The 27,147-nt window shown below is 41.5% G+C and overlaps 2 protein-coding genes across 11 annotated transcripts in view; one reads left to right on the top strand and one right to left on the bottom strand.

The window, feature by feature from the left end:
- The window catches only part of C2H8orf34 (chromosome 2 C8orf34 homolog), a 272,204-nt gene extending 262,103 nt beyond the window's left edge, over positions 1-10,101 (bottom strand). For 6 of the 10 annotated variants that reach the window (XM_074577222.1, XM_074577223.1, XM_074577227.1 and 3 more), the window contains exon 1: positions 9,517-10,081. In XM_074577222.1, coding sequence (XP_074433323.1) covers positions 9,517-9,585 — 69 coding nt within the window. In that variant the 5' untranslated portion in view covers positions 9,586-10,081. Of the gene's footprint in view, positions 1-9,516 lie in introns of all 10 variants that reach the window. The other 4 variants (XM_074577228.1, XM_074577229.1, XM_074577230.1 and 1 more) reach the window with 1 other exon arrangement.
- The window catches only part of CPA6 (carboxypeptidase A6), a 359,247-nt gene continuing 341,555 nt past the window's right edge, over positions 9,456-27,147 (top strand). The window contains exon 1 of the mRNA XM_074577233.1: positions 9,456-9,549. Within this exon, the coding sequence (XP_074433334.1) occupies positions 9,466-9,549 (84 nt within the window). The 5' untranslated portion in view covers positions 9,456-9,465. The remainder of the gene's footprint in view (positions 9,550-27,147) is intronic.

Here is a 27,147-nt window from a genome sequence, read left to right as displayed (position 1 = left end):
TTCTAGAGTGAATTCTGCTATCAACAATACAGAGCAGCTCTTCTGCATTAGTGCACCAAAAAAAACACAGATCTTAAGTTATCATTCAGAATTCCTTTCTTTGTGATAGATAACTGATCAGAGGAATCCTTCACAATCATTGGTTTACCTCTCCACTCAAACAAATCTCAGCAGAGATGCAATGCCTATCAAATTGGAGCATAACGCAATCTTGATGAAGAAGTTTTGGGCACAGCAGCCAGCGTTAATAGTAGTGCTAAGGACACTTTTAACTCCCTGTCAAATCTATACCCAAGCAGTATTGCCAAGATCAAGTACTAGAACTATGAGTCAGACACTGCAAAACATGCACATTTCTTTAGATGATAAGAAGTTACATTTTCTTGTATTTGCTCTGCATTTCTCACTCTTCAGTTTTATTCTCAGCAACCACAAGCACTAGAACCTTTCTTTAAAAAAAGAAAGTACAGATCCCAGGTAACCATTTGACTATAGGGACTGAGATGATAATAAAAATAAAAAATAGAAGACAAAAAAAATGTGTTGGCAATGCAGCATTAATCTTTGTCATCCCATCCCCTTCCACTTCCCATCCACTCTCACTTTCATGCTCAGTGTCTTCATATGGTTCGTTTCCTCCTAATTCATTAGGCCATCCTCCCTAATTATTCAACTCCCTCTTCTGTTCCTTCACAGAAGGGACTGGGCTGGGCTCCAGGACATTCTCCTGACCTAAGGGGAATTGCACCTTTAAAAGCCAAGATTCATACGAAGGTAGCTTAAGCACAAAAGCTCCTCATATACAGGACTGAGCAGTTAGTTAGAACTCAAGGAGTGATCTGGAGATCACTTAATGCCCGTCTAGCAGCTTGCTGCTGGAGAAAAAGGCAGCTGTGCTCCTCTCCTTCCCCTCACCCGCCGCCACCTACATTTTCTCTCCTGAGTCAATGCCATGCTTCTCATAGACCACATGGTGACCCACCGAACTAAACCAAATGAGTACTTTTCACCTCTTTTCAGACTTCTTTTTCTTCTATTTCATCTTCCCAAACTGGGTAGCTGTAGCATGAGACAACTGCCAGCTCTGGAAAAAGAACAGCAGGAATGGGCAGCCAGCAATGAAGATGAACAGGACCTGCAGCAACTGGCTATTAGATCAGCCTCACAGCCTGCAATTCTGAGTACTAAATCACCAGAGAGTCTGGAGTAAAACAATCTACGAGAGAAGGAATGATTCAATTAAAAAGGCTCCAACACAGCTGAAAGACCCAAACTCTCATGATTCCTGCCCCAGAAAACAGCTCCTCCAGAAGCCAACAAAAGAGCTTGATAAGCATATTGTCCCAGCCACTATAGAGAAATTTGGTGCATGAATAGAGTTATTTTACTCATTGAATATTGCAGGGAGCTGGCAAAATGAGGAGAGAGAAAGAATGCTTCATGTAAATACACAAGAAGTAACAATTTCCACTCTCCATATGGACAGAAATTTTATAAGTGGCTAATGTAAAATAGCCTTCTACTTATCATGGGTGAGCGAGTTCACATACATTCTTCATTTTGTAACATGCATTTCCCATAATTGTAACACATTTCTTCATGGTGCTATGTAAAGTTATGTTCAAAACTGAGGTGTTGCACTGGAAATTCTATGTTTAATGCAAAGATGACACTTGAATTTTATGTGAATAGGGAAAGAAAACTGTCCAAAACAACAGAAGAGTAAAACCAAAGGGGGCATCATAACTTCAGCTTAATGACTCTGCCTGAACACTTTTGGATGGAACTGAAAATAGGTATTCAGTGAAACTGAGTAGCCAAAGGAGAAATTAACACATCATGGCATATGGTAGCTGACATAAAAGTTGAGGCCATTAAAAATATGCCTGTTGCAAGCTCTTTAAAAGGATATTAACCTCTATACTGAAAGCAAATATGCATATTGGGTTGTCCTGGCAAAGGCATAGGTGCACATTTCAAGCGATCATCCTCTTTTCCTACATCCTGGAATTAAATTCATGAATTCTTGTTCATTCTATCAAATGAGTGCTGCTTTTCATCACCTTCAGTAACATCTGAAACAGCACTCTGCCTTACTCAGGACGCCAACAGTTTCCTAACAATTCTATTTGAAAATGATTCTGCTTTCAAGCTGGTTTTTAACTGTTTCTTATGGTTTCAGGTAGAGAAGCATCTTCTCTTAAGACAGAAGATATCCCTCTCTCATACTTCACAGCTAGGAGAATAAGAAAGCGTGCATCTCTGCAAGGAGCGATAATACAGAATACAGTCGATAACACCTCATTTTTATCTGGATATTACAGACAATAAAGGGTTTGGATAGTCTTTGTTCCAAAAGTTGGTGAACACAAAAATACCTGACGCCAACCCTTGAGTCCAGAGGTAACAAAGTATCTCCATTACCCCTCACTCATACAAAAGCACACATGCTTTTCAAAAAAAAAAAAAAAAAAAAAAAAAAATCACCATACAAAAAAAATTTAATCACTAGACAAATGAAAATGAGACATTATCAGTCCCCATCTCTTCATTTACATAAACAAGACAGAAAATGGACAGTACCAAGTGGGAAGAAAAGATGTTGAAAAAAGGGAAAGAGTATTTATTAGACCTTCAAAATTAGAGGCAAACTGTAAAAGAACATGATGTTAAAATGCTCTTAAATATTATGTTTCTAACCCAATTTTTTAATGCTTCTGATTACTAAGTAACACTTTTAAAAGAAGCAACCACTAATAACAGATGTCTTTTTAAGTGTGTCTTTTTAGTCAAGATAAAGAAGCTAACTAAGAAAGCCACTTGCTCCAGAACAGTAACGAAGCACATCACACATGGCAGAAATGCCGGTTAAGGCATTAGCTGCCCCCTTCCCTCTCAGAAGCTCCAAAACAACCAGAAGGCTGAGACTGTGCTGACTCTGGGGTACAGATAGCATCTAGCTCACCTGGAAAAGTGTAAATCAGTAACAGCAAAAAACACATCAGAAAAAATTAAAGACTGAGTTAAAGCCATTAACATTTTTTATTTCATATTTGACATTTACATTTGTCCTTTGTACCAAAAGATTTGGATTAATCAAAAGAAACAAAACAGTTGAAGAGCTTACTTCAAGTTTAATTAACAGCATGCATTAAATATCATCCAAAACTTGGAAGAGACTTCATAATGTGATAAAACACAAAGAAAAAAAAAAAGCATGGCTTATTTTGATCCAGACTGATTCATTAGTACAGAGGCTGCCAGACAAAAATTCAAAATTGTCATTGTCCCACTGCATGTCCTAGAGCAAAGACACTAGACTCATGGCATTTCATTTTATTTTAAACAGGAACATCTGCTAGCTCTAGACCTTAGCATTGAGCAGCCAGGCTCTGCTGGTACATGATGGTGAGAGCAACGCAATTGAGAGCTACCTCTCATTTTCCCAACTATTTTTTAATAGCAAGCTAGTTACGCATTCTGCTCCCCTTCTCAAGAAACAAAGTAATTGTAATTTTGAGAGTTTAAAACCATTAAAAGTTAATGTAGCAAAAGGAAGTTATGATTCTTTCATTTTAGCATTTTGTACTTTAGATACAGTTCTTCAAATTTAATTATTACTATTAGACAAAGAATGTAACTTTGTGTGTCTTGTGCCCAGAAGGAATTTTTTTTTAAAAAATAGCAATCACTGAAGCTCACATTTTCCTTTCAGGAAAGTAATGTTTTTGCCACTATGGAAACAAGGTTTATGTGATTATCATCTATGTTTGTGACCACACAAATGCATACCTGTATCTGTGATCTCTTTCACTGTCTCTTTCCAATATTTTTTTAAACCTTCGACTAATTTCAGACAAATTCGCAGAAGAGTAGACATCACAAAAATTCAAGTTCTTTCAAATGCTGAGAGATTAACTAGCCAGGTATCAAGACCAAAATATGTGATTTTCCTCATTCAGAAACAACATCTTTTCTTAAACCCAGATTCCACAGGAGAGAAGAATTAGGAACGCCTCACCCACAGAGAAATTTCTGACAACTTTTGCATGTTGTTGGTCACCGCAAAACCCAAGCAAAAAGCATAAAGACATTACTTATGGAACTGTTTGTTAATGGAAAAGGGCCTGTCTATAGTTTTAATTAGTATTTTTCACTTGTTTTCCCTCAAAGACAACTTTACCAACGCAACTATCAGAATGCACAGTGAATTCTCCGAAAAGCAAAGGACATCTCTGCACCACTTTCTTCCATTTGATTTTCATTCCCCTCAAGTAGGTCTTTTACTTCAGTGCACATCAAGGCTACCACAAAGTCCTACTGTAGCAGGCAACAAAAAAAATTAGAGTTTATATATGATTCCCTACCCCCCACTGTGTAACACTGCGGCATTTCCAGATCACTGCTGGTTTCCAGACATCCTTTGAAAAACAGCTAATATTGGCTGCTCTGAAAAAAGGACTGTCAGGCTGAAACAATGTCACTGGGTAATCAGTTAGTACCTAAAATGATGCTCATGATGTCCAAGTACTGAAAAACTTGGTCTTCCAAAGGCTCCATCTATCTGCCTGAAATGAAATGTTTCTCTATGCAAATTCACATAATCCAGAATAAAGACCCTTTCATGCTAGCAACAGAATCTAACCAATTAAGCATAATACCAAAATAAAATAAAAGATTACTTGAGCAAGCTCAAAAGAAAACAATTCTTTGAGACCATCCCTATCATTCACATTGCAGACATTGCAGCTTGAAACATAATTTGATACTGTGAGCAATCTTAAACTGGTAAATGAGACACTCAAGTTGACTGTGTCTACATTTGTGTATTTTAAGAATTAAGGGCAAACGTTACTTCAGAAGACAGTCCAAGCTCCAAAATTCATTCCCAAACTTCAACTAACTCAGTCACAAGGTGCACTAGAAATACTGTTAGTCACCAAACAGGTACATTAGGATGTGTTAAGGTTTAAGTCAGAAGTACAGTTGTTTTCTTTAAACTAAATAATGGAAGCCAGTGCATAATATACATTAATAATGCCATCCCATTTAGGAAAAAAAAATACAACCCACCATGAATTAAAATAAAAAACAAGTTTCCTATTATATTTGCTTCAGAAATTTTGTCTGATAAAACAAAACAAGGTAAGTGTGGTAATATGAACACAGCCTTTACGTTGCTCAAAATAAGAATTATAGCTCTAAACCCACATTACTTTGAGAAAAACTCTTAGGTAACCAGGGATTTGGTATTTTTATTTTGAGAAGAGTTATTTTGGCTTTTTATAACTCAAAGAAATTACAGTCTTCTGGTTTGCATAACAACAATGTACCTGCCGGATGCTTTTTAGCTGCAGTTCTATAAATAAGAAAATTCCAAAACACTAAATTTATCTCAGAGCTCTTCAAGATTTATTGCAATCTGTTCTTAAGAGTGCTGATCCAGCTTTCAAATTCACAGAACTGTCAGGTTGCCCAAATGACAACACAACTGGATGCTGAGGAGATACATAGTCATACAGAAGTCTAGATGTATGGATACTCACAGGCAGCAGGATTATTCATTGAGATTATTAGCGCACAAAAAGAATTTGTTGGATTGGATGCTTGAAACGCAAAGTGGGTCAATACTTCAGTCAGACAGAAATGAGTGGGTGCTGATTCTGAATACTATGTCCCAGCCAATTTTAGGCACACACCTCCTGTTCACATTTTAGAAAGATGGTAAAAAACAACAGTGAAGCTTCATCACAGAAATAATTCATATTTAGAATTCTTGTTACATTCCAAGTTAAATGTAAAAAAAAAAAAAATCTAAAAAAAAATCAGGTAGTGCTATGTTACGTGTTACCATAAAAATCCCAGAAGAGAGGCGTTTCTAAAGGGCATTCCTCAAATCGAAACTAGATGTCTTACCACAGTATTCTCAGATGCCAATAATCTTTTAAAGAAAGATGTCTAAGCTTTCAAAAGTGAAAGAAAGAAAAAAAAAACAAACCAAAAACAAAAGCCACAACACACAAAACCTACACAGATAAGTCAGCTCATGAAACCTGAAAACCTGACTTAAGACCTTACAGTCAGCACTAACAACACCTGCATGACCTGGGGCATTTAGAAGTTGACCTACAGGTTCACAGGAATTTTACCTGCAAAAACCTTAGGCATCTGTCAGATGAAAAGGCAGAAAAGTAACAGTTTTGAGAAACCATGATTTGAAGACCTACATTGAACAGGGGGAAATAGGGCTGAAGTATCGAACTTGTTTTGCAATCTGTCTTAAGTCTCAAAATTGACAAAGTCTCAGATGTATACACTAATCCCCACCCACCTTCCTTCCCACCTCTAAACTATAAATAAGAATTTAACTAGTAAAAATGTTTGGAATCAAGTGAATCCATGTGTTACCATTCATAGCTGAGTGGACAGGACTTCCTACTAGCCGTTCACAGGTACTGGTAGTCAGTAGAAGACTGATGCCTGCTGAGTCAGCCTAAACTCAATAATTCTTTCTCCAATAGGTTACTCTTACCTTTCGTTATAGAGATGGAAACAACTTTTTAACCAAGAGAGGGCCTACAGTCTTCCTGCATCTCACACCCAGCACTTCTCTTGAAGTGAGAAGACTTCTCTTTTACACAGATTAGAAAGATAATTCAAGTGTCAAACCATACAAAACTTCACCAAAGAAAGAAAAATGATCTGCATATGCAGCATGTGCTGAAGGAAAAAAAAAAAAAAAAAAAAAGATAAGTCCAAAAGAACAGATGTTCTTAAGTAGATACTGCTGGTTAACGAAGTACAAAAAGCCCTAACCACGGTAACAGAAGGCCACAAATACAGGACAGAATGGAGAAAAGAGACACTACCGGGATAACTGCAAGCAACTGGAACAGAATGACCAACTAGCAACTAACAGCATCTACTGCTCTTGACTAACACAGGGGAATTGTACTTCATCATCAGGAAACCTCCAAGTGTTCCAGCCACCAGCTAACTGTGCCTGTGTAATGGTCTGAGGTTTATGGTGTACAGTCCTCCTGATCACTAATCATTCATTATGGAAGTATGCAATACGATCTGTTTAGGCATCACCATCCCTGCCTTCATCTCAGAAAGCCTGCACGTCCTTTCTCCACTTCCTTCTTTCCTGTGACTGCCCTCAATTACCCAACATTATTTTATGCACTCCTTAAAATGTTGGCTTGAAGCATATATTAAGCAATTATAGTCACAACCTGCTCAGCAAATAACACTGCAGAAAATCGAATCCAAGTCTGCTCTGTTCCTACCTGGTATTAGAAAATTAGTACTCACTGCAAAAAAAAAAGATGGCTGTCATCCATGACAAGTGGTGATTAATTAGCATCAAAACCTGAAGTGGTGTAAGAAAACACTAGCTGTTCCTGAATGAAAGACGAAGCACAGGTCTGTCTTCTCAATGTGTCAGAACTCTTACAGACATGAAAAACTGATGCATTAGTGAATATATCTGACTGTGAACACATGGTATTCTTGATACACCACAATGCATACATAATAGGAATACTAGTATAGTGCATAAACTTCACCCTATGCATAGCCTTTGATCAATTCCTGACAACTTCAACTACATGTCTTCCCCTTACTAAGGACTACAAGATCAAGCTCAGGTTGTAGATCATCAAAAAACTGTTGAGAACAAAAAATACATCACCAAAATGAAATATATAAGTAGGTTTTAAATGGCTAATCAGGAAGTTGAGGAGATAAGAATTATGATCCTCTTCCTCCCAGTGTTATGGATTAAAATAACTTTAAACAGCTACATGAATGCTACAGCCCTATATGTTAAATCCACTCCCCAGTATTCAGGTCTAAGTGGATTTCACACAAAAATCTCTTCCTGGTGTACAGGAATGCACTAACAACCTGTAGACAGCCTGCAAGGTTATGCGAAGAGCCTTCCACAGATTCCTTCTACCACAATGAAATTCATACATCGTAGTGATTAGTGAAATATTTAGTGACACGTGAAACACTGTAACAAATACGACTTCTTCACTTTTTCCTCCGCTATTGATAACTGAAGCATCCTGCTATTTGAACAGTAGACATGAGCACCTGAGAAACTAGAAGAATTCTCTACTGAGAAACTAGGTTAAAATACAGTGACTCAGAACAGTAACATCAAATAGCTTGTTTGAATTTTAATGTGTAAAGCAACGGGTTAAGAAAATTTAGAAGAAAATGACAGCCATCAAGGGCCTAACTCCTCAACAACCCCAAGGCACTTAATTGAAATACACAGGAGTCAGTTACGTATATAGCTCTGGCAACTGTGTTGATTAAACAGTCTTTTATTCAGAAATTGAACCGCACAAGTGTTTCCGTTTCTATGAATTCTAGAAGTAGAAAAATCACCTGCTGTTCCCTAGTGACCAGTTACCGTTCCATCAAATGGGGTTTTATTTATTGCAAAATGAATACATCTAACACCTCTGACGCTCGGCCAACATAACCTGCCTCAGTCCATGCAAAATATAAAAAATGACCCTTAGCGAACAATTTTCTAACAAAATTTGAACCTTTCTTATGAGGGTTGGCAAATGCTACGCAAAACATACACTACACCAGAATAAAAGAGATTTCATACGTAGGAAGCTTGATTGAGAACAAGTTAATACTGAAAAAGGAGACTTGTGTCTTGGGATAATACTGCCAGAGTATAATATATGTGCATTTAGATGTAAAAACTGTATGAGAAACAGGATGATAAAATGGTAATAATCACGATTGCTCTAGTACCCTTTTAAATTCGAAGTATTCATAGCTTATGCACAGAAATAGTAAAATATGCACATCTGTGCATTTACAAATCCAACCAAGTGCATCTTTTTAAGACCAAGGAAAATGTAAAGCAAAAACAGAGTTCCCAAGTATATGACTACAGATAAAAATTTCGGAAAATGCCATCGACAGGGACTTTTCCCAGGGCAGATTTCCTCCCGAGTGCCGGGTCCCAAGGGCGGGTTTCCCGGTGGGGTGGCATCCACCACCTCTCCCCTTCTCGCCAGCTGCTCACGGAGGGACCAGCGCCCCGGGGCCGTGCGGGACCGGGCCGCCGTCCCACCACCACCCAGCGGCTCCGCGGCTGCCGAGGCGAGGCGGGCAGCCCCGCGGGGCCGATTCCAGGGCCCGGGGCGGCGGGTGGGAGGCCGACGGGGCACCTGTGAAGCAGAGGGCGGTGACTCCGTGGGGGAAGAAGCGGGGCGCATCCGCGGGATGGCCGGGAAGGGAGGGCTGAGCGGAGCTCCGACACTCGTAGGGGCGTGGAGGAGGGACGCGAGGGCACACGCGTGGTGCGGTGCCAGGGGGTGCCGGCGCTGCCCTCTCCTTCCCCGGCCGGGCAGACCCTGAAGCGGCGCCTCAAACTCCTCCTCGCTCCCCGCTGCGCTCACCTGTGCCGCGGGGAGAGCCGCGGCCATGGCGGGGGCACCCACCGCGGAGGAGCCGGCCGGCAAGAGCGCACCTTACCTCGAAGAGGGGACCGATCTTATTCTTCTCCAGGTAGGCTTGGATCCTGGTCTGCTGGTGAGACGCCATGAAGAGCTCCGGAGGCGGGGGCTGGAGCTCCTCTCCCCCGGCGGCGGCGGCGGCTGCAGTCCCTCCGGCTGCTGGCGGCTCACTCCCCCGCCGCCCAAGCGCTGCCACAGCGGGAGCTGGGGGAGGCGCTGCGAAGGGGCGGCAGCCCGAAGTCCCCGGGACGGAGCTAACTCAGGTAGCCGGGGTAGAGAAGGGGGGCGGGTAGCCGGGCGCCAGTCGCCCGCTCGACTGGTGGCGGGGCGGCAGCGGGCTGTTCTCCCCTCAGGGAGCAGCGGGCGGGCGCTGCCGGGAGCGGAGCATGGTACAGGGAGAAGAGCTGTAAAGGCGGCCCCCGAGGCCGCGCTCGGTCTGTCTGTCTGTGTGTGCGTGTCTGTGTGTGTCAGGCAGCGCCTTGGTTACGGGAACAGCCGCGGCTGGAGCTGCCGCCCTCGCCACAGCGCCGCTCACCGAAGCCAATGGCCGGGGGCTCCTGTCAGCGCCGCGGCCGTTGGCGCCCGTTAACGCCCGGGCTCCGGCACACAAAAGGCGGGAGCGAGGGAGAGGGGGAGGAGAGCGGGCGGGGAGGCGGGGGCTGCTCTGCTGCCTTCCCTCCGCCACTCCCGCGCCCTCCCGGGGACGGGCTTCTCCCCCGGCGGAGCTGAGTTCCCGCTCTCCGGGGCCGCTGCCCGCCCGCGTTTTGCCAGGGATCCCGGCCCGGCTCCGCTCCCCGCTGCCGGGAGCCCCCCGCGGGGCCGCCCGCCGTGAGGGGCCTGGCCGGCGCTCGCAAACTTCACCTGGTCGAGGGTCGCGATGGGAGTGAAACGAGTCTCTCCGAGAGCAGGGAGTGGGGGTGCAGGGACTACAGTAGAGGATCTACTACTTACAATGCTGGCTTTTGTATGATACTGATGAAATTCCCAATTAGCGACACCGAGCATCTTAATACAATAATTCGATTAGCCATGTAGGTGTGCCCTGGTCTCGGGGTGCGTTGAGTTCCCTCAGGCAGCCAAGGACTCTCACCCAAAACCCGGTGGACAAAATGAGAAATTTCCAACTGGCTTCAGGGAGCAGTGAGTTAATGGCTACATCAAAGAAGCAGTATTTATTCTTTCTTCACTTCAAGTAATTAGTTTCCCCACCCTTTCTGGAAGCAGGGTCAAAAACAGCTTTTTTTTTTTCCCTTTCACTCTTTAGAGAAGAACAAATAAAAGCATGCTTCTCAGGATTTAACTCCTCTGTTGTTCTGTTCTGCAGTAACTGATTCTGCTGTACCAGCATTCACCTGTTAAAAAAACCCCACACAACCAACCAACACACCCACAAAACAGTGAAAAAGACATATCCTATTTTTCACAAGAATCATTTAAAAGCACAAAACAGCTCAGGTATTGAGAGCATTCAGCGCATCTGCTGAATCAGGCCGCCTGCTCCCAGTCAAGCAGTGTTCTGCAAAAGCAAGGGTACAAGCCTCTCCTGAAACGTTAAAGACTAATTTTGTCAGGAGTCAAAAGATCGTGAGTTCTGCTCCCACAGCCATTGACTGTTGTTCGACTTCAAAGTCCTCCTTACTGACCTAAAACTTATGCTTCTACTTAGAAGGAGGTCAGGTGTAAGTGTATTATAAAGAGAGTTTGCAGTGTAACATAAGCAATAGCTTGTGGAATTCTTTAATGGTTTTGCTGGAACATGCTCAGTTTCGCTGTCTCAGTAAGTCTGTGTTTATTTTCTGTAGTAGCCACTGAAAAATAGTCTTTTTCATTTGAATTTTTAGTGTGTTGGTAGTCTTCTAAAATTCACATCAGCTCAGAGTTTTAGCATTTCATCTCCAGCAAAGTACAGCTGCTTTGCCTGGTGCTACTTAAATAATATGGTGCTAAGCTAGTTTAATCAGCCTAATGAGGATCATACAATCATAAGGGTAATTGCCAGCGATGCAGGTTTTCTGTAGTGGCTCTAATGATTCCTATCAGTTGAGGATGTTTGTAAAATTTCACAAATCTCACCAGAACCCAGACTGCTCCAATAGATAAAAGTCTCCCACTTTGTAAAATGTTGCCTCCCTCCCATGATCCAAAAATGAGAACATACGTTTCGGTAGCCCTACACAGCCTGACTTTTCAAAGCAGCAGTTACTTCCAGACCTGCTGGGACCTGACCGCACCAGGACCTGCAAACTGTCACTTGCTCTATGTCAACCAATAAGAGGACTGAAGGAAAGAAACAAGACTATCAGCAATACAAACAGAAAAGAGAACTTATTAAAGGAGGTTTTAAAGATACCATAACTGTCTAAGCATATTGTGCAATTTGCCAAATCCTAAATTCTCAGTGTTAAAACCTCAGGGTTTCGGTTGTGGTATTTATTTTTCTCCCACAGAACAGTTGTGGTTGGAGCAGGGTCACCTAGAGCTGGTTGCCCAACGCTATTTCCAGATGGCTTGTTAGTATCTCTAAGGATGCTGGATGTTTCTGGTATCTGTTGTCATTTTTGCTTCCTATTTCCCTAGACCTTCTTTTCCCTCTCTTAATTCTCACTCAGACATATAATCTAGACTTTCCAGTTGGCTTGGGAGACGCACTAGCAATCCTACTGTGGCTGGGGAAGCTTCCAAGGCCAAATGCAGAATCAGCTTTCTAAACAGACACATCTCGTAATCCCACAGCTCCCATAACACTTAACTGACAGGTTATCCTTTGATATGGATTAGGCAATTTAAGGAGACATGAACACAGACAGTTCCTTACCAAGAGCTTTGTGTTCCCGTTTCCTAGTTGAAGGTCTCCAGCCACTCCCTGACAGGAAGCTCTCTGCGTGCTGAAGGATGGGAGTGCAGGTGCCTCCTGCAGAGAGCTCAGTGACATGATAGATTAGGTAAAGGAAGTTCACTGTTAGCATTTTTACCTCTTTTTTTTCCCCAAGAAAGCACAAAAACTGTTGCTAGATTTAAGACCAGCCACACTAAGATAGCTATCAGTAAATACCTGTGATTTGCAAATAAGCACAGAAAGCTGGGTACATCCCTTCTGTCGTCTCAGTCATTAGGGGAAAATCTTTTTTTTTAATTTAGTTAAGGTATTTCAAATTAGGTTTTAAAAGTAACTAATACAGGTCTTTTGAAATGAACTTTTATTTTCATCAAAGCATCACAGATTTAAAAAAATATCTTGGATTAAAATTACAGATTGTGACATCCATAAATTTATAATACTCTTAGCACGCTAAATTACTTTACAACCCAACTAATAAAATGTAGTCTCTCTATTGTGCTTTGCGATGATCTTTATTTCGTTTTGTAGAATTTTTTCTTTAAAGAACATTGTTCAGCATGTGCATCTATGTAACACTCGGAACTGAACTGCAAAAACAGAAATGGCTGCAAAAATTTGCACGCAGCCATCAAAAACATGAAAGGTGTCCCAATTTCAAATTATATGCATGACACAGTAAAAAACCATAAGATTCCAAAAAAAGCAGGGAGAGGGACAAAAGAACAGAGCTAATTTCAAGATGCCTGTGACCACGCGCTGTTCAGTTCTTACCCTGTGTCCGCACCTGTGATATCTGTACTCTGTGCTCCTTACCATCCTATGTTGGTGGTTTTCTCATCCATCGCTCTTCTCGCCAAGAGAAGAAGGGCGTGCATGTTTCGCTAGGTTGTTTCTGGTTTGACTTAGTTCAAGGACTTCACTGAAGTGGGGGCCCGTTAAGTAATTCCATGGTATTCTGCATAATTTCAGTCCTGTCATCCATTTTTCAGGAATAAGAATGCTGCAGTTCCAATGCTGAACACCGAATTTTCAGTTATGGGCACTTGCAGTACCCATTCATCATTGGTGGAGTTGAGTTACCCAGGCTTTACGTGCAAAGAAGGTGTTCTTCAGGAGTCAGAGCTGCCACTGCCTAGCAGAAAAGGAAACTGATGACTTGGCTGTTTGTAAAGGTACTCTGTGGGTCACAAATACCCGGTGCCAAGTCAACAATTTTCTCCCTGCTGGCTAAAATTTGATCTATGTGCTCTGTAAGAAGTTTATTTTTTGAGATGGCATCTGGAATGCAAAAGAGACGTTAAGATCTGAGAAAAATCTATAGTGGCAATATATGAATTTATTACAGACCTTTCCGTGGCTTTCTAGCTCCCATTAAGTGCTTCATGTTTCAGCTATCAAAAATCATCAGACATTCCTTAATGAACCTTTCAAAAAACAATTAAGAAAAAAAAGAACAACTAGCAGGCACATTAAAAGAAGTAGTATTCATCAAAACCTGGTGATATTTTCTTTATAAAGCTTTCAATTTTGTCAATGTTTCCTTTAATGCAGTAACTTTATAACAAAGAATTCTTCTTCCATTACTGGGGTCTATTTGTATTGAGTTTGATATTCTGTGTAAAGACATTATCTACTTCATGAAGAGGTAAGAGCCATTAGTCAACAGCTGACTAAATGTAGTTCTTAACATATGCTTGCAAGTTAAAAAAAAATGCAATGGAAGTTACCTTCAGGAAAATAAAATCCCTGAGTTCCTGCACTTTGTACATGAGGCATTATTTTTTATTGCTAAAGCATCACCTTGGAACTTTACAAATCCCTGTCGTAAAATTTTTTAAAACAGCGCATGTGCGCACGCACACACACGCACACACACACACAGGCTGAATATTGCAGTGCTTCAAGCTTTTTAAAATAATGGAGGTCTAGCAGTTCCTGACCTAGAAGGCTGCCATCTAGCTTTTTATTTAGTATTCCCCTAAAAATGGATCTGCTCAGATAGCATGTTGTCAAAAGAAATTGAAGCATCTTACTACATTGTACTGAAATATCCAATTTACCTTTTATCCCGTATCAAGTTAGCAGACAGAACTGGGAATAACATCGCTGGAGGGCTCATGCTAGTGATTTGGTATACTTAATTTTGTTTGGTGGGTTTTTTTAAACCTACTCAGTAAAGGATAATATCCCCACAAGCATCAGCTGAGTTTAGACAACCTTGAATATCCTTTCTGTGGTTTTCTACTCGCACCAAGAGCCATACAACTTCAAAATCTGAGCTAGACTCAGACTTGTAAAGAGCAAGGACTCCTTTGCAGCATCATTCTCCTAGAGAATTCAGCCTAAGTTTTGGATATTTTGTCCTTTATACATTGTGATCTTGGTCACAAACCTAAGCCTCTCTGGTAAAACATTTCCTGTTCCCTGCAGGGCAGGAGCCCTTGGGAACTTAAAAGCTTGCATTATCCTCAGGCTCTCAATGAGGACAAGAACAAATCACTAGAAAATCCAAGATTCATAAACCCAAACTGTGCTTAAGGAGGATGAGTGACTACCTCTTTGACTCTTCTTATTCTCAGATGTATTGTGTAATTTGTTTTCATGCATCACGTTCACTTTCCTGCTTCCGAGTTCTCTCATCCTATTCAGAGAAAAATCCATCTAAACTTGAAAAATTTAGTTAATATCATATTACCAGTCCAACCACTAACAGAAATCACTGTTCTTTCAAGATTTTATTGCAACTTGTATCCATTTTTAGCACTTTTATAGTTGTTTTCTTTCTATTTGGCTACACATAAGAATAATACGCAAGTAAAAGGAAAAGCAGCAGTACTTATGAGCACACTGATAATAGAGCAGGACCTGACTGTATATATTAAATATGTTTCAAGGACAAATCTGCTCTGAGATTTCACAGTTTAAGTGCAGAACAGAAGACTACAGCCAGGCATTATTAGGAAGCCAGCTGAGACTACAATGCAGCCAGCTAAGCAGAGCTCTTGGTACCCTCCTAAAGATGGATAGGCCAGATTCATATTCAGCTACACTAACACCCAGGGACTCAAATAATTAAATAAAAAACTACAACACCAACTGACAGTTACATTCTTCTTCCTTTCTGAGGGCTACAAATATTAATTTAATTATTTGGTAGTGTCTAAGGACATGAAAATACAAGCCTTCAAAAGCTGTTCCTTTCCCCTCCCTCTGTAGCACTGCCAGACCACAGAGCATTTGTCTGTGCACTGCTGGTGTTCTGGTAGTGTGGGTGGCAGCAGGGACTGAACCAAGTCATTTTGGCGTGTATTGCTGTCCCAAGAGTCTGGTCTAGTTCTTCTAGCCCGTCACTAGTAACTCTAGTATTATGCAGACCAGCCACTAGAGGGGAATAAAGAGTCACACTCTACTAACGTGGGTTGCGGCCTTGTGAAAACTGCTTTGCGAGAAGATCTCAGACGTGGCCGTGAAGAAGTGCTGGACCCGACTCAGCTGCCAGCTCTGGTTCATGCTGTAGTCGAATACGTTTGTGCGTGTCTATTGCATTCAGACAGCAAGGTTTACTTAAGGGTCTATAAACTTGGAATATGTTTTTATACTCCCTGCATAATTATTATAAATGTTTGTACTGCCAACTGTATCCTGATTACTTGCGGTGGTAGTCTTGTAGGCTCTGAACCACCAAGCATTTCAGCATGTTTTTTAGCTAAAAACATACATGTAAGTGAGGTTGTCAGGTGCTTAAAGGTAAACATATTTAAAGCTTATTGCTAGATGGTGTTTTGAGGGGGTGGGGCGGTCAGCAGGGATCAGTCACAGCTAATTCTAACCTAGGAGGGCTGGTAAGCCTTATCTGCCTATAAAACACTCCTCCGTGAAGCTGTTGAAAGCAGGTAGCATTACTAAAGCTGCTAAAGAGTGAACCAGTGCAGAAGCCAATCTAGATAGCGGAAGTTTAGGACAACTGGTTTTCAGACGCTCCAGTTAGCTTTTGTGTGTACAACTTGGACGCCCCTGCTCTTAACAACACAAGTTAACACTAGTCAAGGATTCTTCTTAGGAATCCCAAAACACACAGGAGGCTGTTTTCCAGGTTGCTTTTTATTACAGGAACATACCTAAGAATGAACAGGATTAGGCTTAATGAGCGCACCAGTAATGCCAACTTCCAATGTTTAAAAAAAGAAAAAAAAAATGGGTATGGGTCTAAGACAGAATCATCAAGAGAGACCTTAAAATAGATCTTAAAGCTTTACATTTCACAGTTTCAAGGCCTCTGGCCCTCCCTCCTTCCCTTCCCCCTCCCGACACAAAGCTGTGATCTGATCTCTAGCAACTTATTTTTTATAGTGAAAGCAAAGATCCTGTTGTAGCCATTTGATTGCAGGAACTAGAGGCAGAAAAAACCCAACACTAAACATAAGAAGAGTAATGGTAAAAAATATGAGAGTTGGCAACGCTGCTGTATCTTCTTTTCCAGACATAATGGAGCTGGATTTGAAGACAATACCCAGGGACAGGAGCTTAAAAATTGAAAATTTACCATCCTAAAGATTGCTATCTCCACACAAAAATCCAGGCAGAGGTATGTGTTGCTTTTTAGTGAGAGGGAGGCTAGTAATGATCCCATTTAATTTCCTGTAGTAGGAAGCTTAGCAACTATTCGGTAATAATATCTTCTTGGGTGATTACTGCTTATACTCGGAGGGATGTGAAATTAGAGAAAGTCCTTGAAATATTAATGCCAATGCCCATTACAGTCCTTGAAGAGGAGGACAAGGACCTTGGACTGAATGTGCCATTGAATGCTTGCCCTTGGCAGCATTGCAGCCATCACACACACATCTGATTCTTTCTAAAGGGGAGAAATTCTTGGCTTGGGATCCATCCCCTTGGGTTTGTTTCTCATGGAAAATGCTGGACACAAGGTTACTTCATCATGGCTGATTTGCTTAATTGGAAAGAGAGATGGATATTTCTGCTATGAAAGTAACTGGTGTTTAAAATTTCTGCATCTACCTGCTTTCATAAAGTTTCAACTGATTTTCTTAAAGCAGCATTTGCGTGGATCTTCATAGGCTGCTGCCTTGATAATGAGTTGCATTTTCTACCCGATACACCAAATCTTAACCATACAGCTGTCTCCCACTAGCAATTAGGAACTTAAAGCATTTAAAAGAATATGCTTTACAATAAGAACATACATCAGACAATTAGCAAAAAGGTAATTGAATTTGTCTCCTGTCCCAAAATAGAGGGAAAAGCTTGGCTTGTTATTAGTAACATGACATCCCTAATAACATTTTAAAATGTATTTTTAATCTAGGATTAATTTTCGAGCACTTGATAAAGGAATTTACATTTCATAAGCTTCATTGTCCTAAACAATTTTGAAAGGAAGTATTATCTTCTGTAGCAAAATTGAAAGGCTCATTTAGAGACTAGGTTACCTATGTGCCTGGGCTTTTTTATTAAAAGATGTAGATGGTTATTTTGATGGAAACTTTTTTTATTCAAATAGAGGAATGTATTGTCTGTTTCACAGAAATATTTTAGGTTCAGTCATGTTCTTATCAGAAAATTTAAATTCCAAACTCTACGTATAAAATATAATATGCAGGTTGGTACCAACTTCCCTTCAAAAGAATGAAACATGCAAATATAGGCCACATATATTATAGAGATACTAATTCAGTGCTTACAAACAACACGGCAATTAACTATTAATGGTATTTTTAAGTGTTCTAGGAGCCAAGATTTTAATGTTTTGATAATCATTGGCTGACCTGCTTTAAATCTTCTTACTAGTGTGTTTACATGAATTGGAATGCAGTTATATTCCAGTTGGATTTGTGCACTGAGTCTTGAATGTTTTATTCTGTGGGAAATAGTCATGCCAACTGACCCATGTAGAATTATAGTGTATTTTTCATAATGCACTATAGAAATTCAGCATAGTGGCTTTCTTTACAACAAGAACTATTTTCTAATTGTTAGGTAAGCATTAATACATGACTTGAGAGACTGTAATTTATGGACTTCAGTACATTATCAAAGATAAGCATAAGAAATTTTTTACATTTGTATGCCTTTTAAGGCTTTTTGGCAAATGCTGTAGGGGAGCACCTGCAAGATGGAACCTATGCCTCCAAATTCTGTTGGATCAGTATCAGGTCCACAGTAAGGATAAAGGGTAAAAAGAACAGAAAGCCTGAAGCTCTGAAATGAATTTTGAGAAGTTATATTTCAGAAAACAGAAATACATTGATCTGCCGGATTTGTTGGTGCAGCCTTTTTCTTAAGTAGCAACATGCTGCACTTGAGAAAAAAAATGCATGAATGAACAGTCTGTTCAAAACAGAGAAAATGTAAGAAAGAACGGCATTGTCGGTATCTCCAACAGATTGTGAGCATGTACACAGGTCGCTATTACTGAGCTTCAGATAAAGTACACTGGTATTTGCAACATTTCAAAAGGTTTGGAGAATCAGTTTGGATAGTTTTCGGAGATTAAGTTGGCAGTGAACATTATCCTAAACAATTAATCCACAAGCCCATTCAGGAATGCAATACCCCTCTTACTCAGATGTTTTTTCCCATTTCTTTTCCCCCTGTTCATTTCCTATTTATCAGTAATGATTGCATGAAGAGGTATTCCAAACAGATGATTACTTTATCTATCAAAGTAGATAAGCATATTATCTACTTCTTTATTGTTTATTAGTAAGGATGCTCTGCAAATTCAGTATTAGTGTGGGGAAAAAAGAAACAAGATGACTGGGTTTTGGTCTCTGGTACCTAAGCACATCACACACAATCCACATGTTCACTGACAATGCATTTCCTTACTGTAAAATGAGCATCTCTCTCTTTTTCTACTTTACACTGTTTTCTCTGTCTAGTCTGTAAAGGCCTCTTAGGCACCCCGCTTTCCCTTCTACCCCTTTCTTTGGCATAGATGAAGCATTCCTGCCACTGAAAAAATTCTTTATCCCAGGATCTAACCTAACTACTCTCATCTCAGATGCTAACATGGATTCCAAGGATAGGAATCTCAGTTTTTGTTACTTTAGGCTTTGTTTTGCCTTTCTCATCTGCCTATGCTGAAACATTTGTAGTAAAGATACTTTTGTTGAAGGCTGCAAATCTGATGTTTCAGATGTTTCATTGCAGATGTTCTCCTCCATCAAGTTGCATTCACCTCTGTACTGAGATTGAACTTGCACTGATTTTCAAAATTCTTCAATTCCCCTTCCGCCCACCATTCTTGACAAGACTTTTTCAATCTCAGTCACTGCCCTTGTGCACTGTTGGTGTCCTCTCTTACCTAATCCGTAGTCTGCAATGATGAAAATTTTATATTCTGTGTTATTTATTGGAATATTAATATTTGGTATATTTCTCCAAATCATTTATTTGCTAGCAGCACAACAAATTTTATGTTTCTTTTTAGTTTAAAAATGCATACCCATTTGAGTCATTATGCATGACAGCAATGAAGCTATATACAAATATATTTCCTTTATAGTGTTATGACCGGCTGGTCCAAACTGATGAGCTGTTTTCTGCTGCATTGCATTTTAACAGAAATTCAAGTAGTATATACACCAGTACAGGTTATAAGTCTTTTCATGACAAAATTAACTCTTACAGAGATAAAATTTGCTTCTTAGTTTAAAAGTAGGTTAGCAATAAGAAATATTAAATTCTAGTTTGTTAGTGTTTCTCATAATCTGAATAAACTGATGTTTCAAATATGAGTTCCCATTCCACTATAACCAGCACCTTAAAGCAGTACATTCCAGCCAAAAGCTGGCTAGCATATAGGCATCCTCTTCAAATTTTCATTCAATAAATTAAAAAAATACATAATATTACAAAATTATCTGGTTCTGGTTTCTGAAAGAGGTTGAAATCACTCCTTCCTCCCATGAGGATATTATCTAAGGAGAACAGCAGAGAAACTGCCACCTGAGAACAGGAGAGAAACTGCCACCTGAGAATTAGTTTTAAAACATTGTAAAGGTATCTTAAAGTGTTTTTAAAGCAGTTTTACATGCTCACAGAAAGCATTGCATGGACAAAGAAAGGACATGGAAATACTACAAGACGACATTTTCCTTACAAGTACAGAACAGAGTGTAATTTAGTTTCAGTTCACATTCAAGAAGCTTGAAAAACAACATACCAGGAATGCAAATGTATACAATATGTTTAAAGACAAATATAATGCAATTGGTCTGGGTAGTAGCTAAATCAGGAAATTGACTGTAATTGTAGTTTATTTTATGAGAATATAATATAATTACAAGGCTGTTGAAAGAGCAGCTTATATACATCAAAATTACTGGATTAAGCCATTATGTTCTTTATATGGAATTCTGCCCTCAGACTCTGAGGCAAAGGATAAAGTGGCAGAGAGTGTGCTAATGGAGTTAAGAGCCCCACAGAGCACTAGAGAAAGCTGTACGGCCAGCAAAGTTCAGAGGGGGTGCAAGGAAGGAATCAGAGTGTCATTTCAAAATGAAGTGACACAAGAGCATGGGATAAAGGAACTGCTCGGGCCCCAAAACACACCCTTTCGTTTTACAATGAACGTCATTCGTTTCATTTGACAGGCTTCAGATCAGCCCACCCCTACACCCACACAGCATTAGAAGTAAACAGTATGAGGACACACGTAGCCTTCAGTGTCCAGCCTGGACTGGACGATAAAGTTACCAATGGGCAAGTGATGATCTCCCAACTGATTTGGAGCTTGGAGACACAAAAATAAGGCTGTTTTCGTAGTGCTCAACAATCGCAGAGAATAAGATTTGCCACCATGTATTAACAGAAAACTAATACCAATCCCTGAGAGCAAGAAAAGCAATGCTTGTAGATTTGCTTGGACATTAAAGTGACCTGTAAAAGGATTAGTTCCTAAGACCTACAGAATTTCCATTAGATTTGTAGAGTAAGTGAAATAAAAATTCTAGCACGACTATGAAAATTTATGCGGAATACAATGGTGGTGATGAGCTGTGGGATAAGATCAGATGTGTTTTCTCATATGGTCTACTGAACAATAAGATCAGAGACCATTTTGGATATAGTCCAAAGAGCATGCCAAGCAGAGCAAAAAAGATATGAGCTGAAGGAACATTAGGAAATGAGTGATTACAATAAAATCAGATATAAGGTGTGTGCAAAATGCATGCTGCAAGAAGAGGTAGTGTGCTTTTAAGAAATGGACTGGAACTGGGGTTTGGGAAGATGTAAATTGCAGTGGTTGATCTATCCTAATGACAAAGTTAATGTCACTTTGGGTAAAATAAGAATGAGAAATTGGTCCATATAGACAAAAAATACTCTAGTGACAGACGAGGAGTCAAATAGGTTTTATATACATTCTGTTCAATTAGGTTTTCCTAAAGCAGCTGGACCGTGATTATAATTTGCAGTCTGATATTAATACACCACCCAAAAGATTCTTTAAATGCTACCCAACACTTTGGCAAGGTGACAGCCCCAGCAGAATCACGTTCAAAACATTTGCAAAACCTTTCAAAAGTGCAATCCAGGTGAAAAAAAACCAATTGTAATTTGTTACAAAGACATTTCTGTAGTGCTGTGTTTTCTATCAGCAGTTTTCTTATGTTTACCCGAACTTTACTCCCGGGTAAGGTAGGGGAGATTTTCAGTGGTATGAAATTTCAAGTTTCTTAGGTCAGGATTCTAGAAAGAACAATTTTCCTGTTCTGTATTAGACTAGGCCACAAGACTGCCAGGCATCAAGTCTTCAAGTTATCACGTGAAAGAAGAGCTTTTCCATATAAATGCGTTATTTTCTACCAGCAGCTGAAAAAGGCATTCCTTTTTCGAGGTCAGAATTTCTACCAGGTGGGCTTATTAGAAACCTTCCAATAAGCTATAATGTGCTGGGGGGTAGTAAAGATCTTTGATACGCACATTTCTCCAAAGACAAAAAATGCAGAATGGTACAGCTTAATAAATTACAAAGAGGTTTGTGGTCCTTCCATGCACCCCAAAGTTTTTCCCTTCGTATAAGAATGAGCCTGGAAACAACTATATAGACTTGGCAAAGATACAGATGTTCGGTTTGCTTGGATTAGCTTTGTCTTACCCAGTTCTGCAATGGAGACATACATTAATACTTGCAATAGAAATATGCAAAAAACCTTAAGTTTCAGTTAGAGAAAGCCTAAAAGTCCAAGAGTTTTCAGGTGGTACCGTTAAAAATAACCCTTTTTGTCTATGCATGAGGACATTTATATGCTCATTCCACAGAGTGTGGCAGAAACTACCCAGTAGGTAGGAAAGCGTTTGGCTTTCACAGGTGTAATTATCACTGGATAAAAATTACCCTCTGCCCTGCATCTTCCTCTTCTCTCTCCTCCAGCTGGCAATCAGCATCAACCTTTAGCCTCACAGTAAACAGCTATACCAACAATTTTTCATAGTTTTCTGCTCCAAATAAGCACATTATTTTGAAACCTTAAGCTATTTAGATGCTATTATGCATATCTCAAATTTATTATGTAATGTGATTAGCAAGTCCTTATGGCTCTCCTTTGTATAATATGGTCATTGTATTCACTCCTCCCCCCCCACCCCGTTTTTTTAATGATGACAGAAATGAACGGTAGTTCTTATTGTTCTGTGATCTCTTCAGCTCATACAAACTGATTTAGGTCAGCCTGCACCAAGTTTGGATGCTCTTCCAAAACTCAGAAGGGGGCTTTAGTAGATTGAACTAGTGATTTGCAACTTGACAATTAATCTGGTGTGATTTAATGCTGAATGAGCTAGAAGACACTGGATTGCTGCAGAAATTATTTGAGAGGTAAAGAGTGGATTCCAGCTCCTGATCAAATTCAACTTCCTTCTTCAGAAGGGCTTTATCCAAGTAATATAATTACCATTAACACACATAATAAAACTTTCCAGTCGCACATATATCAAGAATGCTTGTGGACAGAGATACTTTCTGAGATGAGTAAGTGTAGCAGAATTTATTCCAAAGATGTATTGGGATCTCCCTTTTAATCACATAAATGAATAGTGTCAATCAGGTACCCAGAACTCCCCAAAGGGATTAAATGTGCCCCGCATTGAAGACTCAAGTACTGAGCAAGAACTCCTGAAGTCTGCTCTCTGCATGTGAAAATCAATTGCAGAAATTAAAAACCAAGGGAGAAGGAGGAAGTAGGAGACCCACCCTTTCCACAAATCCTCAGTTCCCCTGTCTACTCCTATAATGACCCAAATTCTCCAGTCCACTTCAGAAAGTTTTCTAAATTAATCTCTGGATCTGTTAAATTTGGAACACCTCTCCTATGAGGAAAGGCTGAGACAGTTTTGGTTATTCAGCCTGGAGAAGAGAAGGCTTTTGTGTCCTTCCAATACCTAAAGGGGGCTTATTATAAGAAAGGTGGGAACAGCCTTTTTGGTAGGGCCTGTTGCAATAGGACAAGGAGTAACGTTTTTAAACTAAAAGAGGGTAGATTCAAACTAGATATAAGGAAAAAATTTTTTTGCAATGAGGGTGATGAAACACTGAAACAGATTGCCCAGAGAGATGGTTTTTGAACATGGGCTGATCTACAGGAAACCAGGCATGCTGGCATCAGGCGGGGGAAGCCTAACCCGAAGGGGAAGAAAGAGACTGGGACAAGAATTAGCAGGGCTTATCCATAAGGCTTTAAACTAGGTTTGATGGGGGATGGGGACGAAACCAGGATCACAAAAGTGGTGCCTGGGAACAACATAGCAGTGCTCATGGGTATAAGTTATAGCAGGGTCTTGCAGCCTGCCTCAGCGATGGTGGGGGATAGTGAATTGTGTGGCAGCATAGACACAAGGAGTAGTGATAATTTGGTAGCTACAGTAGTGTCCGAGAATGACCAGGTGCAAATCAGGGCCTGTCCCCCCAAGAAAGTGGCAGGACAATTAACCCAACTGAAGTGCATCTACACTAATGCACGCAGCATGGGGAATAAGCAGGACAAGCTGGAGGCCATCGTGCAGCAGGGAAACTATGATGTAGTCGCCATCACAGAAACGTGGTGGGATGACTCACATAGCTATAGTGCTGCCATGGATGCCTATAGGCTCTTCAGGAAGGATAGGCAAGCAAGGAGAGGCGGGGGTGTGGCCCTGTATGTTAAGGAGTGTTACGAATGCTTTGAACTTAATGATGGTGATAATGGGGTTGAGTGTTTATGGGTAAGAATCAGGGGCAGGGCTAACAAGGCGGATATCGTAGTAGGAGTCTGTTATAGACCGCCCAATCAGGATGAGGAGGCAGATGAAATATTCTATAAACGGCTGGGAGAAGTCTCAAGATCGTGAGCTCTTGTCCTCGTGGGGGACTTCAATTTGCCGGACATCTGCTGGGAATACAATACAGCAGGGAGGGAACAGTCTAGAAGGTTCCTGGAATGTGCTGGGGATAACTTCCTGACACAGCTAGTGAGAGAGCCAACTAGGGAAGGTGCCCTGCTGGATCTGTTGTTTGTAAATAGGGAAGGTCTTGTGGGGGATGTGAAGGTTGGAGGCTGTCTTGGGAACAGTGACCATGAAATGATAGAGTTTTCAATTCTGCGAGAAGCAAGGAGAGGGGTCAGTAGAACTGCTACCTTGGACTTCCGGAGGGCGGACTTTGGCCTTTTCAGGAGCCTGGTTGACAAAGTCCCCTGGGAGGCAGTCCTCCAGGGCAAAGGAGCCCAGGAAGCCTGGATGATTTTCAAGAAGGAAGTCTTAAAGGCGCAGGAGCAGGCTGTCCCCATGTGCCAGAAGACAAGCCGTCGGGGAAAAAGGCCGGCCTGGCTAAACAGGGAGCTAGTGTTACAACTTAGGGAAAAAAAGAGGATCTATGGCCTCTGGAAGGAAGGGCAGGCCACTCAAGACGACTACAAAGAGGTAGTGAAGGTATGTAGGGAAAAAATCAGGAGGGCTAAAGCCCAGCTGGAGCTAAACCTGGCGTCTGTTGTCAAGGACAACAAAAAAAGCTTCTATAAATATATTAGCAATAGGAAGAGGACTAAGGATTATCTCTGTCCTCTAGTAGATGGGGCTGGCAACATAGTGACCAAGGATGAGGAAAAGGCTGAGGTACTTAATGAAGTCTTTGCCTCAGTCTTCAGCAGTAGGACCAGTTGTTCCCTGAGCACCCAGACCCCTGAACTAGAAGACAGGGATGGGGAGCAGAATGAAGCCCCTCTAATCCAAAGGGAAATGGTGAGGGACCTGCTTCAGCACCTGGAGGTGCACAAATCTATGGGGCCGGATGGGATCCACCCAAGGGTATTGAAAGAGCTGGCGGAAGTGCTCGCCAGGCCACTTGGTATCATTTATGAGCAGTCCTGGACAACCGGGGAGGTCCCAGCTGACTGGAGGTTAGCAAATGTGACACCCATCCACAAGAAGGGCCGGAAGGAGGATCCGGGGAACTACAGGCCAGTCAGTCTGACCTCGGTGCCTGGGAAGGTCATGGAACAGATCCTCCTCAGTGCCATTACACGGCACATGCAGGAGAACAGGGTGATCAGGCCCAGTCAGCATGGGTTTGTGAAGGGCAGGTCATGCCTATCAAACCTAATATCCTTCTATGATAAGGTGACCCACTTAGTGGATGAGGGAAAAGCTGTGGATGTTATCTACTTGGATTTTTGCAAAGCTTTTGACACTGTTTCCCATAGCATTCTCCTGGAGAAACTGGCTGCTCATGGCCTGGACAGGTGTACTCTTCGCTGGGTAAAAAACTGGCTGGATGGCCGTGCCCAGAGAGTGGTGGTAAATGGAGTTAAATCCAGTTGGTGTCCAGTCACAAGTGGTGTCCCCCAGGGCTCGGTGCTGGGGCCGGTTCTCTTTAATATCTTTATCAATGATCTGGATGAAGGGATTGAATGCACCCTCAGTAAGTTCACAGATGACACTAAACTGGGCGGGCATGTTGATCTGCTTGAGGGTAGGTTGGCTCTGCAGAGGGATCTGGACAGGCTGGACCGATGGGCTGAGACCAATGGTATGAGGTTCAACAAGGCCAAATGCCGGGTCCTGCACTTGGGACACAACAACCCCATGCAGCGCTACAGGATTGGGGCAGAGTGGCTCGAAAGCAGCCCGGCAGAAAAGGACCTGGGGGTGTTGGTTGACAGCCGGCTGAATATGAGCCAGCAGTGTGCCCAGGTGGCCAAGAAGGCCAACAGCATCCTAGCCTGTATCAGGAATAGTGTGGTGAGCCGGACTAGGGAAGTGATCATCCCCCTGTACTCGGCACTGGTGAGGCCCCACCTCGAGTACTGCGTTCAGTTTTGGGCCCCTCGCTACAAGAGGGACATTGAGGTGTTGGAGCGTGTCCAGAGAAGGGCTACAAAGCTGGTGAGGGGCCTGGAGGACAAACCTTATGAGGAACGACTGAGGGAGCTGGGGTTGTTTAGCCTGGAGAAGAGGAGGCTGAGGGGAGACCTTATCACCCTCTACAACTACCTGAAAGGAGGTTGTAGAGAGATGGGGGCTGACCTCTTCTCCCTGGTGACAAGTGATAGGACGAGGGGAAACGGGTTCAAGTTACGTCAGGGGAGGTTTAGATTAGATATTAGGAGACATTTTTTCACTGAAAGGGTTATTAAACATTGGAATAGGTTGCCCAGGGAGGTGGTGGATTCACCATCTCTGGAGGTGTTTAAAAAAAGAGTAGATGGGGCACTGAGGGACATGGTTTAGAAGTGGCTCTTGTCAGGGTAGGCTAAAGGTTGGACTCGATGATCTTAAAGGTCCCTTCCAACCTCAACAATTCTATGATTC

This window comes from Larus michahellis, chromosome 2, assembly GCF_964199755.1.
Source record: "Larus michahellis chromosome 2, bLarMic1.1, whole genome shotgun sequence".
Classification (NCBI taxonomy): domain Eukaryota; kingdom Metazoa; phylum Chordata; class Aves; order Charadriiformes; family Laridae; genus Larus; species Larus michahellis.
The sequence above is the reverse complement of the archived record's forward strand: the minus strand, read 5'-3'. Positions and strand labels throughout refer to the sequence as shown.